The sequence below is a fragment of the Nerophis ophidion genome, linkage group LG24 (genome assembly GCF_033978795.1).
Source record: "Nerophis ophidion isolate RoL-2023_Sa linkage group LG24, RoL_Noph_v1.0, whole genome shotgun sequence".
NCBI lineage: Eukaryota > Metazoa > Chordata > Actinopteri > Syngnathiformes > Syngnathidae > Nerophis > Nerophis ophidion.
Genome location: NC_084634.1, coordinates 11810105 through 11828644, shown reverse-complemented (window position 1 = coordinate 11828644; position 18540 = coordinate 11810105). Strand labels below are relative to the sequence as shown.

General features: G+C 38.9%; 2 protein-coding genes across 7 annotated transcripts in view; one reads left to right on the top strand and one right to left on the bottom strand.

Annotated features, from left to right (window-relative positions):
- LOC133542038 (integrator complex subunit 9-like) overlaps window positions 1-1385 on the bottom strand; it is a 32502-nt gene extending 31117 nt beyond the window's left edge. Inside the window, exons 1-2 of one of the 2 annotated variants that reach the window (XM_061885840.1) lie at window positions 1231-1385; window positions 810-937 (exon numbers count right to left, since the gene is read on the bottom strand). In XM_061885840.1, coding sequence (XP_061741824.1) covers window positions 810-937; window positions 1231-1239 — 137 coding nt within the window. In that variant the 5' untranslated portion in view covers window positions 1240-1385. Of the gene's footprint in view, window positions 1-809; window positions 938-1230 lie in introns of those variants that run through there. The other variant, XM_061885841.1, reaches the window with a different exon arrangement.
- Window positions 1-18540, top strand: part of pla2g7 (phospholipase A2, group VII (platelet-activating factor acetylhydrolase, plasma)) — a 52848-nt gene that overhangs the window by 1134 nt on the left and 33174 nt on the right. The window contains exons 1-4 of one of the 5 annotated variants that reach the window (XM_061885843.1): window positions 3437-3505; window positions 3703-3774; window positions 13901-14028; window positions 17224-17374. In XM_061885843.1, the coding sequence (XP_061741827.1) occupies window positions 3451-3505; window positions 3703-3774; window positions 13901-14028; window positions 17224-17374 (406 nt within the window). In that variant the 5' untranslated portion in view covers window positions 3437-3450. Of the gene's footprint in view, window positions 1-1833; window positions 1968-3436; window positions 3506-3702; window positions 3775-12740; window positions 12889-13900; window positions 14029-17223; window positions 17375-18540 lie in introns of those variants that run through there. The other 4 variants (XM_061885842.1, XM_061885845.1, XM_061885847.1 and 1 more) reach the window with 4 other exon arrangements.

Below are 18540 nucleotides of genomic sequence, written 5' to 3'. Positions count from 1 at the left end.
CAAGGCGCTAACCAGCACCCATCAGGAGCAAGGGTGAAGTGTCTTGCTCAGGACACAACGAGGTTGGTACTAGGTGGGGATTGAACCAGGGACCCTCAGGTTGCGCACGGCCACTCTTACACTGCGCCATGCCGTCCCTAAATATAGCGTTAAAAAAAGGTCTGTATTTTTAAAATATAGCGTTATATTTTTATAATATAGCGTTAACAAAACGTCTGTATTAATCATGACCCCGGAAGTAAATGGGGGGGCGGGGTGGAAGGTTTTTGTAGGGAGAAGAAATTTGGCGTGACAGAGCCATCAAACATGTGACGTCATTGTCTGCGACTTCCGGTAGAGGCAGGGCTTTTCTCATAGCACCGAAAGTTGCGAACTTTATCGTGGATGTTCTCTACTAAATCCTTTCAGCAAAAATATGGCAATATCGCGAAATGATCAAGTATGACACATAGAATGGACCTGCTATCCCCGTTTAAATAAGAAAATCTCATTTCAGTAGGCCTTTAAGGAACTGATTCGAGTGATTCAGTACAGTCAAAAGAACTGCTGATCCCATCACTACTGTTCTATGCAATTTACTAATAAATGTTTCAATCAGTCAATCCTTTTATGCAACTCATTTTGCACAAATTAAGAAATCAGGTTGACCAGCCCTGCAAAGGCGTACCTTAAGCGCTTTGAGTACCTTGAAGGTAGAAAAGCGCTATACAAGTACAACCCATACAAGTACAACCCATTTATTATTATTATTTTTACATGGAGTTGGCAACCCTGGGTGTAGCTAATAAAAGACGTGGACATTTACTCACCTGTGGATGAGAGTAAGGGGCAAGAAGTTGAGGACAGAGGTGGTGTCCAGTCCACAGTCCAGCATGATGGTGGTGGATTTAAATTTGAGGACATTGCAGGGTAAGGTCGGGTGACCGGACAGACAGTACTAATGGAACACAAACACCAGTCAATTGTGCGGGCATGGACGGCGAAGGCGTCAAAGCTGCAACATGTACACCACGTGACGACTAATGGACACGACAATGAACTTAATATTGTTCGATATGTAGTTAGTTGTAGGTCCGCCATTATTTACACTTTAAGACCATGCTGGTCGCTAAGATAATAGCAGACAGTACTAATGGAACACAACTAGTACTAACAGCTACAAATATCCACCTTTGTCAAAAGTATGCCAATAAATACTGTCAAAAATTATAAATAACGCAATGGGTTTACCAATTTCATAATTGTTGGCACGCAGGAGAAATTTGAAAGAGTAATATCGCTGCTTGGTGGGATTGTTCATCCGGGAGCTGCCATGGTCTGCGTTGGGGTTATAGAGGGTGGTGTCAGACAGCGCCACCTAGCGGGGCGGCGGACACGTTCATGTAAACGTCTGGCCGGGTTTCAATACTTCTCTGCCGGCCTAACATAACTGGAGAGTGTCCGTGCCAGCAACTCGAGGGTTCCGGGTTCGATTCCCGCTTCTGCCATCCTTGTCGTTGCCGTTGTGTCCTCGGGCAAGACACTTTAACCGGCCTGCCAACCACACTGGTTTTAAATGTAACTTAAAGGCCTACTGAAACCCACTACTACCCACCACACAGTCTGATAGTTTATATATCCTCCATCCATCCATTTTCTACCGCTTATTCCCTTTTGGGGTCGCGGGGGGCGCTGGCGCCTATCTCAGCTACAATCGGGCGGAAGGCGAGGTACACCCTGGACAAGTCGCCACCTCATCGCAGGGCCAACACAGATAGACAGACAACATTCACACTCACATTCACACACTAGGGCCAATTTATTTTTTTTTTTTTGTGTTGCCAATCAACACAGGTGCATGTCTTTGGAAGTGGGAGGAAGCCGGAGTACCCGGAGGGAACCCACGCATTCATGGGGAGAACATGCAAACTCCACACAGAAAGATCCCGAGCCCGGATTTGAACCCAGGACTGCAGGACCTTCGTATTGTGAGGCAGACGCACGAACCCCTCTTCCACCGTGACGCCCCATACATTTACATATGTATACAAATTTATTTTCTTTTTTTATGAATTAAGTAACGTTTATGACAGCCTTTTTCCGATATAGAATGAGAGTAATAACAGGACAATGCATACGTTTATCTTTTTTTTTTTTCAAAAGACTTACAAAAAAGTGGGACCCCATTTTTATGACTTGATGGGGTCTCTGGGAGGAGAAAAAAAATGCTTTATTTAAATCAATATATGATAGGTTGATTGGCAACACTAAATGGGCCCTAGTGTGTGAATGTGAGTGTGAATTTTGTCCGTCTATCTGTGTTGGCCCTGCGATGAGGTGGCGACTTGTCCAGGGTTTACCCGGCCTTCCGCCCAATTGTAGCTGAGATAGGCACCAGCGACCCCCAGCGGTAGGAAATGGATGGATGGGTGGATATTTATAAAGCAAGTTCGAGTATCATGGCCAAATATTCACCTCGTCCCGGCCTTGGCACGCATATGTGTCCTCTTTTGGGGATTTCAGAATATTGTCAGCCTACACATAGAGCAGTGGTTCTCAACCTATTTTCAGTGATGTACCTACCCCTTGTGAACATTTTTTTTTAATTCAAGCACCCCCTAATCAGAGCAAAGCATTTTTGGTTGAAAAAAAGAGATAAAGAAGTAAAATACAGCACTATGTCATCAGTTACTGATTTATTCAATTGTATAACAGTGCAAAATATTGCTCATTTGTAGTGGTCTTTCTTGAACTATTTGGAAAAAATATATTAAAAAAACTAAATACTTGTTGAAAAATAAACAAGTGATTCAATTATAAATAAAGATTTCTACACATAAAAGTAATCATCAACTTAAAGTGCCCTCTTTGGGGATTGTAATAGAGATCCATCTGGATTCATGGACTTCATTCTAAAAATTTCTTCACAAAAAAAAATACTTTAACATCAATATTTATGGAACACATCCACAAAAAAATCTAGCTGTCAACACTGAATATTGCATTGTTGCATTTCTTTTCACAGTTTATGGACTTGCATTCCTATTTTGGTGAAGTATTATTCAATAAATATATTTATTTTTTGAATTGTTGCTATTTTTAGAATATTTTCAAAAAATCTCACGTACCCCTTGGCATACCTTCAAGTACCCCCAGGGGTATGCGTACCCCCGTTTGAGAACCACTGACATAGAGGATAATGAAGTAATGATGGAAATCACATTAATTCTATTTCTTTACCATGAATTGATTAACGTGGACCCCGACTTAAACAAGTTGAAAAACTTATTCGGGTGTTACCATTTAGTGGTCGATTGTACGGAATATGTACTGAACTGTGCAATCTACTAATAAAAGTATCAATCAGTCAATCAATTGTTTCGAAAAAGTAGCGTTCGCCACTTGCAATCGTCACTTCCGGTTAAGACGAGGACAGTAAGGAAGTGTCAAAATAAAATACAGCTGATAAAGATGTATTTCCGGTGTTCGGTCATTACATCACTGGGATGTCTTTACTGTTGTTTTAGTAAGTGACCGACGTGACGTTTATTAGTTGTGTAACCCAGAGTCTCACTAGTTCGTTATTGTAAAATATGTAACAATGAGAGCAAAGTGCGTTGAATGTAATCATTGTAGTGAGTGATGCTAGCAGCTAATCAGCTAACCTGTCATTATTAGTCAGTGGCAGTCCTAACCTCAACATTACCACTTTCTTCTGGACAGAAGCTTGCAAATCTCTCCAAACTGATTGCGGAAACATTTTTGCCGTAGACTTCGAGCCGCGACATATCCCAGGTAGGCTTTTAAAAAAATTATTAATCCAAGGTGAATACAAACTAACTTGACGTCAAAGCTACTTTTATATCAACACAATCACACTGATAGAGCTAAATAACATTATCTCGCCGATACGGCCGAAAACTATGACAATAGGAATGTTTTATATCCGTGCAAATTCATCATTATTGTTATTTTTATGCCCACACAAAGTAAGGACCAGGGGTAAAAAAAAAAAATGTCATCAGTTTTTGTTTCAAATGTAATATCCGTGCAAATTCATCATTATTGTTATTTTTATGCCTACACAAAGTAAGGACCAGGGGGGAAAAAAAATGTCAACAGTTTTTGTTTCAAATGTAACCTTCCTCTAGGACAGGGGTGTCAAACTCAAATACAGAGTGGGCCAAAATTTAAAACTGAACAAAGCCGCGGGCCAAGGTTGAACAAATTAACCTTTTAATAGAGACCCAAACAACTTTTGCATTGAATCTTAAACAAGCAAGCCTTATATAACTTTGTAGTCACATGCAAAATCGAGTTTCAAATTATAATATTAATGATTGAAAAATATCAATGGCATATAAAATAAAATTTAAATAAGAAATTGGGGAGGGCGGGGTTTGGTGATAGCGGGGATGTATATAGTAACATCCCGGAAGAGTTAGTGCTGCAAGGGGTTCTGAGTATTTTTTCTGTTGTGTTTATGTTGTGCTAAGGTGCGGATGTTCTCCCGAAATGTTTTCGTCATTCTTGTTTGGTGTGGCTTCACAGTGTGGCGCATATTTGCAAAAGTGTTAAAGTTGTTTATACGGCCACCCTCACTGTGACTCTTATGGCTGTTGATCAAGTATGCATTGCATTCACTTGTGTGTGTTAAAGCCGCATGTATTATGTGACTGGGCCGGCACGTTGTTTGTATGGCGGAAAAGTGGATGTGATGACAGGCTGTAGAGGACGCTAAAGGCAGTGCCTTCAAGGCAAGGCCCCAATATTGTTGTCCGGGTGGAAACCAGAAGAAATTCGGAAGAATCGTTGCCCCGGTAGATTTTCGGGAGGGGCACTGAACTTTGGGAGTCTTCCGGGAAAATCGTGAGGGTTGGCAAGTATGAGTATCGGTGGTGAATGCAGTGTTACAGAGGCATCGCCGCCGTATAATACCGGCGGGCCAGCTCTAATCTTAATTTGATATTACCTCAAAGGCCAAATTTGGCCCGCGGGCCAGAGTTTGACACCCATGCTCTAGGACAGGGGTCGGGAACCTTTTTGGCTGAGAGAGCCATGAAAGCCAAATATTTCAAAATGTATTTCCGTGAGAGCCATATCATATTTTTTAACACTGAGTACAACTAAATGCGTGCATTTTTAAGTTAGACCAACATTTTTAGAGTATAATAAGTCTCTTATTCTTTTTAATAACATTGTTATTCTGAAGCTAACCAATAATAAATAAATGTCATGTCTTGTGATCATGTTTTTGTTTGGCCATGTGCTGTTTGTCCTTTGGACTCTTTAAGTTCCTGTTTTTTTTCCACTCCCATGTCTGGTTTCCTTGGTTACTAATTTTGTCCACCTGTCTCTGGTGGACAAAATGCCCGCTCACCTGCTTCCCGAGCACTAATCAGAGGCAGTTTTTGAGCTCGTCTTTGCCAGTCAGTTGTCCTGTGCTGACTTGTTTCATGCCTTGCCATAGTTTCGTGCTCCATGCCATGCCAAGTAAGTTTTGTTTGATTTATGTTCTTAGTCTGTTTATGCGTTAGCTTTGTTTTTTTAGCCCAAGTTGTGCCTCCGCTGTGAGCGATTTTTGTTTGTATATTTTTTTAGTTCAAATTAAATCATGTTTTTACCTAAATGCAATGTCCCGAGTAGTCCGTCTGCCTTCCTGGGAGAACGACCTCGCAGCAAGCTGCAACCCCCCCGGCATTGTGACATAAAATACTTCTTACCATTAATGCGACTTCTTGAACAGGTGCGGTAGAAAACGGATGGATGGATTTAAATGCATGAGAATGTTTTGTATTTTGCATGTTATTTTTAGCACTGTGATTACCAGCGAAATTATTCATAATTATCTCGTTAAGCAATGTCAGCAAGATGCAGTCATCAAAAGAGCCACATCTGGCTCTAGAGCCATAGGTTCCCTACCCCTGCTCTAGGAAATGTCAACACAAGCATGGAGAACATTCAGTGTCAACACAACTCAAAAATCACATTCAACACTGAATTAACTCTTAAAAAGAAGGTGCAAAAATAGGAAATATGTAAGAAAATGGTGCAAAGAGAGAGAGACCTGAGAAGAACTATTTTCTCCAGGTTTAGTAATGTAAGCACAATACCATCCGTCCATCCATTTTCTACCGCTTATTCCCTTTTTGGGGTCGCAGGGGGCGCTGGCGCCTATCTCAGCTACAATCGGGCGGAAGGCGGTGTACACCCTGGACAAATCGCCACCTCATTGCAGGGCCAACACAGATAGACAGACAACATTCACACTCACATTCACACAATTTAGTGTTGCCAATCAACCTATCCCCAGGTGCATGTCTTTGGAAGTGGGAGGAAGCCGGAGTACCCGGAGGGAACCCACGCATTCACGGAGAGGACATGCAAACTCCACACAGAAAGATCCCGAGCCTGGGATTGAACCCAGGACTGCAGGACCTTCGTATTGTGAGGCAGCACAATACCAATGGCGCGCAATTTGCAAAATGCGCCACCGCATTTTGCAAATTTAATGTCAAATCAGATCTAATGTTTATTGGATTCATCACTATACAGTGTACATCCACGACTAAACTACTACCAAGTGTGGATTCAGGCCGGGTGGCCTATTTCAAGTTCCAGGTAACCCTATATTATTATATTTTATAAATAGTAAACAAAGTTGTGGTCGTAGTTTAGTCAGTAGTTCTGTCGTGGATGTACACAAGGGGTCACCAACGTGGTGCCCGCGGGCACCAGGTAGCCCATAAGGACCAGATGAGTCGCCCACTGGCCTGTTCTAAAAATAGCTCAAATAGCAGCACTTACCAGTGAGCTTCCTCTGTTTTTTACATTTAATTTATTTACTAGCAAGCTGGTCTCGCTCTGCTCGACATTTTTAATTCTAAGAGAGACAAAACTCAAATAGAATTTGAAAATCCAAGAAAATATTTCAAAGACTTGGTCTTCACTTGTTTAAATAAATTCATTTGTATTTTTACTTTGCTTCTTATAACTTTCAGAAAGACAACTTTAGAGAAAAAATACAACCTTAAAAATGATTTTATGATTTTTAAATACATATACCTTTTTACCTTTCGGATTCATTCCTCTTCTTTCCTGACGATTTAAATCAATGTTCAAGTAAAACATTTTGTTGTTGTTGTAAAGAATACTAAATACATTGTAATTTAGTTCTTAATTTAAGCTTCTGTTTTTTCGACGAAGAATATTTGTGAAATATTTCTTCAAGCTTATTGTGATTAAAATTAAAAAACAATATTCTGGCAAATCTAGAAAATCTGCTGATTGGATTTTAACTTATTTAAAACATGTCATCAAAATTCTAAAATTAATCTTACTCAGGAAAAATTACTAATGGTGTTCCATAAATAATTTTTTAAATTTTTTCAAATAGATTCGAATTAGCTAGTTTTTCTCTTCACTTTTTTCGGTTGAATTTTGAATTTTAAAGAGTCGAAATTGAAGATAAACTATGTTTCAAAATTTAATTTTCATTTTTTTCCCCGTTTTCTCCTCTTTTAGACTGTTCAATTAAGTGTTTTTTTTTCATCATTTATTCTCTACAAAAAAGTTTCCGTAAATGGAAAAAAAATGTACGACGAAAAGACAGACAGAAATACCAATTTTTTTTCATATATATATATTTATTTATTAAAGGTAGATAAAAAAATAAAAGAAGGTAAATTGAGCAAATTGGCTATTTTTAGCAATGTATTTAAGTGTGTATCAAACTGGTAGCCCTTCGCATTAATCAGTACCCAAGAAGTAGCTCTTGGTTTCAAAAAGGTTGGTGACCCCTGATGTACACTGTGTAGTGATGAATTCAACAAACATTTTATTTGATTTGATTAGATTTGACATTAAATTGCGCGCCATTGGTATTGTGCTTACAACAACAACAGGAAGTTACCGCTGTGTAACATTTAATTTGGTCTGTTCTGGGGATAGGTTGATTGTAGGCTGACTATATTCTGCAATCCCCAAAAAAAGAGGACACATATATGAGCGCCAAGGCCGGGATGAGGTGAACATTTGCCAATGATACTTGAACTTGCTTTATAAATAATATATTTATTTAAATAAAGCATTTTTGGGTAACACATGGCACACTGACAAAGCTTAACATTGTTACTATAACAATCTACAAGATTAATATAGGTTGCCTCTCTTCTCTCTCCCCCTCCATCTTTTGGTATTCCTTTTTTTTTTATCTCTCTAGTTATCATTATGTATACCTATTGTTGCATTTGAACAACTGTATTGTTGATAATAGAGGTAAACTATGTATTGTTCATGATCAATAGAGCTTTTTCTATTGGTGTTTGTATTGCTCCAGTTGTAGTGTAAAAATGCTCATTGTCATTTCTATATTATTATTTATTTCACTGAATGCTTCTTTGCTATCACTTTTACGATCATATTTGCACATATCGTATGTGCTGGTGTTGTTCTATTGTTGTTGTTAGTGTTGCGTTTGCTGTTGTTTTTGTCTCTCTGTCTAATGCCCTCTTATCCCCTCAATTTCAACCTCTGTCTTCCTTTTTTTCTCTTTCTGTCCCCTCCTGCTCTGGCCCGGCTGCACCAAATGATAATATAAATACATTAAATAATAATAATAATAATAATATATTTTATTTGTAAAAAGCACTTTACGTTGAGCAAACAACCTCAAAGTGCCACAGTGTAAAAAAAATAGTAATAATAAAAATAAATTAAATATAAAACTAGAAACAGGCCAAAAGCTAGAACCAGCATGCATGTCTATGAAAAAAGGCTTTTTTTAAAAGATAGGTTTTTAAGCCTTTTTTAAAAGCATCCACAGTTTGAGGTGCCCTCAGGTGGTCAGGGAGAGCGTTCCACAGACTGGGCGCAGCGGAGCAGAAAGCCCGGTTAATAAAGTCAAATTCAAATAAGGCAACAAGAGAAGTTTCCTACACTTCTCTTTTGTAAAGTAAATCTGAACAGCCGATATGGGCATTTACACCAACTATATGATTTGCCTGAGAAGCTGGACAGGACACAAAAAAATAAATAAATAAAGCATTTTTTTCTCCTCTGTTGACATCAGTGTTAAAGCATTTTTAAGTCTTACAAACTCTACCCTGCATACTGCGATTAAGCTGTATAATGACACTAATTAAATAAGTAATAGTCATATACCAGAATGCTAATAGTTTCCATGCTGCTGCTGCCCTTAAAATGTTTTTTTTTTATATATAAAATACTGTCTGTTCTTTTCATTTTTTTGTTTGTTTGATATTTATTGTAAAGTTCAGCTGTTTTTTCAGTGGGGCCCTGGCATTTTCAAAATGTTTTCTAAATTTGTAAAATCCCCATTATGGACCCCTACTTGATGGGATCCATGATGGACCCCATCACGTCATAAAAATGGGGTCCCACAGTAAATTTTTGGGGTCCCAATTTTTTGTAAGCGTTTTGAAAACAAATGATAAACGTACGAATTGTCCTGTTATATCTCACATTATATACTGTGTTTTGGAAAAATGTTGTCATAAACGTTACTTAATTCATTAAAAGAAATAAAAAAATACAAATAAAAAAAATTTGTATGCATATGTAAATGTATTCAGTTATAAACATTCATTCACTTTCTTCTTTCCTTCATGGATCTAAACTTTACCGCTGCTGGTAGTTTTTTTCTGTGTTTTTATTTAATAAGTATTTATTTCATTATAAAAGTGTAAAAAATGTTTGGCTTCGGTCATGAAATGATGATAATGGTGTGCCAGGGCATACATACCTTTTATATTTAACGCTTCAATCTCTGGAGTCGACATCAACTTCAGATATATTCCTCATTTCAAAATGTTTTAGTTTTTTTATGTTGTTTTTTGGTTTGTTTTCCGTCCTTTTTGTCAAACAAAACTATGTTTTTTTATGGCAAACACACAAAATATGCATAATCTTCCACCAAAAATATTTTTCAAATTGGAATATTTGATGTGACATAATCGGGGTTGAGGTAGGGGTAGCGGGGGGTGTATATTGTAGCACCCCGGAAGAGTCAGTGTTGCAAGGGGTTCTGGGTATTTGTTCTGTTGTGTTTATGTTGTGTTACAGTGCAGATGTTCTCCCGAAATGTGTTTGTCATTCTTTTTTGGTGTGGGTTCACAGTGTGGCGCATATTTATAACTGTTAAAGTTGTTTATATGGCCACCCTTAGTGTGACCTGTATGGCTGTTGACCAAGTATGTCTTGATTGACGCTCTCTCGCTCTGTCTGTCTCTGCCCCTCCCTCACCTTCACAATTTGTTTTGTTTTTAACCCCTCTTAATCCTGTATGTACATTGAAAATACACGCAACCTTGACACAAAACGCCGGACATTTGAGATATTTAAGAAACCCCGCCCGGACACCCCGGACAGTCCCGCAAAAGAGGACACGTCCGGAGAAAAAAAGGACGTATGGTCAGTCTATTGATTGGCAACACACACAAAAAAAAAAATGTCCCTAGTGTGTGAATGTGAGTGTGAATGTTGTCTATCTGTGATAAGGTGGCGTCTTGTCCAGGGTGTACCCCGACTTCCGCCCGAATGCACCCCCCGCAACCCCGAAAAGGGGGAAGCGGTAGAAAATGGATGTATGGATTCTCATTTAAGTATGGAAAGGAATTTATGATATGCAGCAAATATTGCTGGACCAAATTACAATTACCGTATTTTTCCGAACTATGAGGCACACTTAAAATCCTTTTAGTTTCTCAAAAATCGACGACGCGCCTTATAACTCGCTGCACTTAATATACATATCAAATCTGGTTGTGCCTACTGTCCTCGGAGCATTTGTATTTGGTTAATGGTGTAATGATAAGGTATCAAAGTTATTTAAATTTGTGTTTTTTGCGGACGACACCAACTTTTATAGTTCAGGACATGACTTAAAAGCGTTAAACATTATTGAACAGGAAATTATTAACCTTAAGAGATGGTTTGATGTCAATAAATTATTAAATGTAAAAAAAAACGTTTATAAATTTTTTTGTAAGCGGAAAAGGGAGGAAACGATCAAACTGTCAATAGATGGAGTTGATATTGAAAGGGTTTCTGAAGTTCGATTTTTAGGGAGTGATGCTGGATGACGGTTTGACATGGAAATCTCATATTGCACATGTACGGAAAACGATCTTAAAAGAGTATTTTTATATTAAATAAGGTAAAATATGTGTTAGATTATAGGGCAATGCGTATATTGTATTGTGCACTTATATTGCCATTTTTCAGCTCCTGTGTGGAAGTGTGGGGGAAGACATAAGAGTAACAAAGGCATTGTATCAACTACAAAAAAGGAGCTATAAGGATTATTCATAAAGTAGATTATCTAGAACACTAACATTCATTAATTCTTCTTTATTAAAACTACAGGAGCTAGTACAGTTACAGACATTATGTGTTATGTTTAAGGCTGAAAGTACAACTTTACCAGCAAATGTACCAAAAATGTTTGTCATCACTTCTGAGAATGAAGAGCATAGAAGAAAAGGTCATTTCAAATATCAGTATTCAAGGACAACTTTAACTCAAATGTGTAAATCAGTGGTTGGGGTTAAACTATGGAATGCTCTTTACAATGAGATAAGACTGTAAAAATACATTCCAAATACAGAACAATAAGATCATATGAACAGCCATAAGCATTTACATTTTGCTTTATATTTATTGTTCTACTTCTTTTTTTGTCTGGTTTTGTATTTGCTTTGTATCATCCCGTGAGGTGTATATTACTTTTTTTTGTTCAGTTTGTACTTCATGAAGTTTTGCACTTGTTGTGTTTTTTTGTGTGATATTATTATATTTGGATGTATTTGTTTGGTTTGTACGCTATCCATTAGTAAGACTTCGTATTCTGTTGCAGGGGGCAGGAAAATATAAGATTTTCTTCATCCTGTTCCTTCTCAGGCATTGGTGTGTAAATGTGTGTTTAGATGCTGAGGTTTAATTGTTTATTGATCTAAAATGCACATCGCTGGAGATAAAAAAATAAAAAAGAATGAATTCATTAATAAATGTAACCAGTAGATGGCAGTCACACATAGTAGATACGTGTGGACTGCAGATTGAAGGCTGTTCAATAAATGATGCTGGCAAGTATCCGTAAGCAAGCAAGACCAAAATGTTGATGTTCAATTGAGAATATAGAACATTACACACGGCGATCAAAAATCTGTCAAAATGTTTTTGTTATGCTACGAAGCCACACTGCTTGATGGATTGTCGCACATTATGGCTACCGTAGTCAGACGTACCGTGCTTCAACATACGGTATTATTATGGTGTGTGTATAAGGATCCTAAAATGACACCCATTAGGAGACATCAAATGTTGATGTTCCATCCTTTTGTATGAAAATAGACCTAAATAGACCCACTAATCGGCAGTGCGCATTATAATCCTTGTGGCCTGAAATTTTTTTTTTGTCAAAGTGGCACATTTGTTAAATTCCATCTATTTTTTGGTGCTGTAAGCCTATCCCAGCTGCATTTGTTATTTTGTCATTTATACAGTCATAGACTTTAGTTCTTACCTATTTTCCCATATATAAGAATAGGGAAATGGACAAGGTTTAAAAAGAAAAGAGGTGAGCGCGGCTGAGGTGGTCCACATTGGTCTGACTTTTTTTTTAATCAAAGGGTAACTGTTTGTCTTTTATCCACATTTTTTTCATTTTGACTTTCTCTTCTCACGCCATGCGAACAATCAACCAAACGCGAAAGGTGATACTGTTACCTGATTGGCTGTTAGTGTGTCCCTCCCACTGATCACTTCCTGCATTGCTCGGTTACCAGCATAGACATCTTATAGGTACACACAGCATTGGCTGCTGTGACGCGAGATATTCGGCCGCCATCTTGAAGTGGTGATGAGGAGCCTGTCACCTACAATTGACAGGTAGAAAACAAAGATTCCGGGCTGGTGTTCAGCGTTTTCCTGCTCAAATGAGCGGACTGTTGGAAATAGAAATCGGGGGGATTATATTTCACATGTAAGATTTAACATTTACGTACTATTTGTTGTATTTTGTGAAAAGAATATTACCACAGAGTAGAGAAGGAGCAAAGTATGACCATAATAGAATTGCTTGTCAATGGAACTAATTACATTAAAAAATGCCACACTTGAATAACATAGAGTTGAAAAAAATAATGAAGATAAAAGATAAAGTCTAGCTTTCCAACCCAATTTTATTGTAGCCCACCTTTGTGAAATGTGTGGGACTTTTATCCAAAGCGACATACATATAAAACAATCACTGTAAACATTATCATTTAAGGGAAGAATGTAATACTGTATATTTATTATTCACATGTGAATAATGCTGTGTAATAGACTGTATTTATATCATTCACATGTAAAAAAAAAAAAAAAATACCAAAGTGTTTATTGTTAGCGAAGTGTGGTGCTCAATTTCCCCCAGGATCAATGAAATTTTTTCTATTCGATCTTTTCTATTCTAAATTAATAAGCAATTTGAAATACAAGTACAATACATCGAGAGTATGCGAGTTACAAATCAGCGGGCGGTCAAGTTACAGTCATTTAGCAGCTTCATTTAAAGTGCAGACGTATATAAAGTGCAACAGTTTTTAATCAAACTCCACATAACACAGTGGGTGTGGTTTACATACCGGTGCGCCTTATAGTCCGGAAAATATGGTATATTTGTCGTAAACTTTTTCTGGGGCTTTATATATGAGTAGGATGTACAAATACACACAAAATCATTCCAAAAATATTGTTGCTATCAGTAATAATGACGGCAATAATGGATTCCATTTAAATTCTCTTTTTGCCAGTGACACTAAGAAATTGAGACCCGCCCTGTTTGCTTGGTATTGGATTCCTACCAAAATTTGCGGTATCGTCTAACCCTAACACAGATCCTTGTCATTTTCTTGCACAGATCCGAGGCGGTACACACCTTCCCTCTCAGCCATGGGAAACACATCCTGCAACAACCTGGTTATCCCTCCACCTCAGGGCCCGAGGGCCGTGGGTTGCACGGACTTAATGATGGACCACACAGTGCAGGTAAAGGAACAATAAGGCATTATGTTATTTTGTAGTGTTATTTGACAGTTGTCGGACTAACATCTGTGACATCATTCACGTATGTAGTTTGAGAAGCAACTGTCTGTCCAGTGTTGGCGCTAACAATTTTCAAAATGGGGTCCCAGGGACCCCATCAAGTTATACAAATGGGGTCCAACATTACATTTTTGGGTTCCCACTTTTTTGTTAGCGTTTTGAAAACATTTGATAAATGTATGCATTATCCTGTTATATCTCACATTCCATATTGTGTTTTGGAAAAAGGTTGTCATTAACAATACACAAATAATACACTTTTTTTTTTATGCATACGTAAATCTATTCAGTTATAAGCATTCATTCACTTTCTTCTTTCCTTCATGCATCTGAACTTTACCGCTGTAGTTTTTTCTATATTTGTATTGAATAAGCTCCAGCACCCCCCCTTGACCCTGTACTGGACAAGCGGTAGGAAATGGATGGATGGAAGTTGAAGGTCTATTTATTTCAGTTTAAAAGTGTAAAAAGTGTTTGGCTTCGATCATGAAATAATGATAGTGTGCCGTGGCAGCACCGTGGAACAGGGGTTAGTGTATGTGCCTCACAATACGAAGGTCCTGAGTTCAATCCCGGGCTCGGGATCTTTCTGTGTGGAGTTTTCATGTTCTCCCTGTGACTGCGTAGGGTTCCCTGCGGGTACTCTGGCTTCCTCCCATCTCCAAAGACATGCACCTGGGGATAGGTTGCCTGGCAACACTAAATGGTCCCTAGTGTGTGAATGTGAATGTTGTCTGTGTTGGCCCTGTGATGAGGCCTTGTCCAGGGTGCACCCCGCCTTCTGCACGAATGCAGCTGAGATAGGCTCCAGCACCCCCCGCGACCCCAAAAGGGACAAGCGGTAGTAAATGGAGATGGTGCATATATACATTATTTATTAAACGCTTAAGCTGTCCCAGTGCAAACTGAGGCAGTATTTGTAATTTATAAAAATTTCGGCGAATCCAAATTTATGACCAATAAAAACTAGAGATGTCCGATAACATTGGGCTGCCAATAAATGTTTTAAAATGTAATATCGGAAATTATCGGTATCGGTTTCAAAGAGTAAAATTTGACTTTTTAAAACGCCACTGTACGAAGTGGTACACGGACGTAGGGAGAAGTACAGAGCGCCAATAAACCTTAAAGGCACTGCCTTTAAAGTGAATGCAAGGCATACTTGGTCAACAGCCATACAGGTCACACTGAGGGTGGCCATATAAACAATTTTAACGCTGTTAAAAATATGCGCCACACTGTGAACCCACACCAAACAAGAATGACAAACACATTTCGGGAGCACATCCGCACCAACATAAACAAAACAGAATAAATACCCAGAACCCCTTGCAGCACTAACTCTTCCGGGACGCTACAATATACACCCCTGCTACCCCCCAACCCCACCCACCTCAACCTCCTCATGCTCACTCAGGGAGAGCATGGCCCAAATTCCAAGCTGCTGTTTTGAGGCATGATGAAAAAAAATCATGCACTTTGTGATTTCAATAATAAATAGGGCAGTGTCATGTTGGCATTTTTTTTCCATAACTGGAGTTGATTTATTTTGGAAAAGCTTGTTACATTGTTTAATGCATCCAGCGGGGCATCACAACAAAATAAGGCATAATAGTGTATTAATTCCATGAATGTATATATCATATCGGTTGATATCGGAATCTGTAATTAAGACTTGGACAATATCGTAATATCGCATCCATCCATTTTCTACCGCTTATTCCCTTTGGGGTCGCGGGAGGCGCTGGCGCCTATCTCAGCTACAATCGGGCGGAAGGCGGCGTACACCCTGGACAAGTCGCCACCTCATCGCAGGCCCAACACAGATAGACAGACAACATTCACACTCACATTCACACACTAGGTACCATTTAGTGTTGCCAATCAACCTATATTGCATATCGGCAAAAAAGCCATTATCGGACATCTCTAATAAAAATGCCATAAACGTGGATGGAAATTTGACCCGGCAAATATAAAAAGAACACCGGCGGAAAGTGATAATCGATAAAATAAAATAAAAACAAATAAACTGGACAGTAAAAAAATAAAATAAAAATCATTGTCCATGGGACGCGTAGGCTTCCGGAATTCCTCGTCCTTTCTGATTTCAATACATGAAAAGACAAAAAATGTGTGTTAACACCAACCCTGCTGTCCTACTCAGTGGCCTAGTGCAGTGGTTCTCAAATGGGGATACGCGTACCCCTGGGGGTACTTGAAGGTATGCTAAGGGGTAAATGAGATTTTTTTTTTTAAATATTCTAAAAATAACATTTCAAAAATCCTTTATAAATATATTTATTGAATAATACTTCAACAAAATATGAATATAAGTTAATAAACTGAAAAAAAAAATACAATAATGCAATAATCAGTGTTGACAGCTAGATTTTTTGAGGACATGTTGCATAAATATAGATGTTAAAGATTTCTTTTTTTGTGAAGAAAGGTTTAGAATTAAGTTCATGAATCCAGATGGATCTCTATTACAATCCCCAAAGAGGGCCCTTTAAGTTGATGAATACGTCTACTGTATGTGTAGAAATCTTTATTTATAATTGAATCACCTTACACTTTTTCAACAAGTTTTTAGTTATTTTTATATCTTTTTTTCCCCAAATAGTTAAAGAAAGACCACTACAAATGAGCAATTTAATAAATCAGAAACTGATGACATAGTGCTGTATTTTACTTCTTTATCTCTTTTTTTCAACCAAAAATTATTTGCTCTGATTAGGGGGTACTTGAATTAAAAAAATGTTCACAGGGGGTACATCGCTGAAAAAAGGTTGAGAACCACTGGCCTAGTGGTTAGAGGGTCTGCCCTGAGATCGGTAGGTTGTGAGTTTAAACCCCAGCCGAGTCATACCAACGACTATAAAAATGGGACCCATTACCTCCCTGCTTGGCACTCAGCATCAAGGGTTGGAATTGGGGGTTAAATCACCAAAATTGATTCCCGGGCGTGGCTCCTCTTCTACCCACTGCTCCCCTCACTTCCCAGGGGGTAATCAAGGGGATGGGTCAAATGCAGTGGACAAATTTTACCACACCTAGTGTGTGTGTGTGTGTGTGACAACCATTGGAACTTTAACTGATAGTTTATGGCGAATAACGACCTTGTCTCTGTAACAGGGCAGCTTCTTCCGCCTTTACTACCCTTGTCAAAAGATGGACACGGCTGAGATGCCAGCTTGGATCCCCAACATAGAATATTTCAACGGCCTGGCAGACTTCATGAAAATCAACAGGACTTTCGGCGAAGGAATATTCAACTTCCTCTTTGGTAAGGGATGTGAGCTACACATACATTATACTGCGCTATGGTTGGGGGATAAAACGATAGTGTATATCGCGATAGACACGTAATCGGTATCATTGGAAAAAACAGTGGGTAAAAGCTTCCATAGTTTTCTTTTTCTTCTGTGTGGGAAGAAAGCGGGAGTATGCGAGCAAGGTTGGTTGCATGAACAGAGGCACTGGTTCTCTGGTAACCCAGCAACGCAGGAAGTGATCACTGGTCAGTGGGAGGGACACGCCAACAGCCAATCACGTAACTATCAAGTTTAGTTAATTCTTTGCATGGATGAGAAGAGAAAGTCAAAATGAAGGAATTGTGGATAAAAGGGGAAAAGTCATTGGACAGTTTTTGGATTTTTTTCAAAGGGACTGCAGTCAGACCAATGTGGTCTGTAAGTGATGCAAGGCACTCGTCCTCTCAAAGACCGCTAATACCATGCTCACCCTTTAGAGCATGGGTATCAAACTCTGGCCCGCGGGCTAAATTTGGTCCGCCGTGTAATTTCATTTGGCCCTTGACGTAATATCAAATTAAGATTATAGCTGGCCCACCGGTATCATACAGCAGCGATGCCTCTGTAACACTTGCCAACCCTCACAATTTTCCCGGGAGACTCCCAAAGTTCAGTGCCCCTCCCGAAAATCTCCCGGGGCAAGCATTCTTCCGAATTTCTCCCGATTTCCACCCTGACAACAATATTGGGGGCGTGCCGTTAATGCACTGCCTTTAGCGTCGTCTACAGCCTGTCGTCACGTCCGCTTTTCCGCCATACAAACAACGTGCCGGTCCAGTCACATAATATATGCTGCTTTAACACACACAAGTGAATACAAGGCATACTTGATCAACAGCCATAAGGGTCACACTGAGGGTAGCCGTATAAAAAACTTTAACACTTTTACAAATATGCGCCACACTGTGAAGCCACACCAAACAAAAATGACAAACACATTTCGGGAGAACATCCGCACCTTAGCACAACATAAACTCAACAGAAGAAATACCCAGAACCCCTTGCAGCACTAACTCTTCCGGGACGCTACAATATACACCCCCGCTACCACCAAACCCCGCTCCCCCAATTTTTATTTACATTTCATTTGCTATGCCATTGATATTTTTTACTCATTATTATTATTATTATTATTATT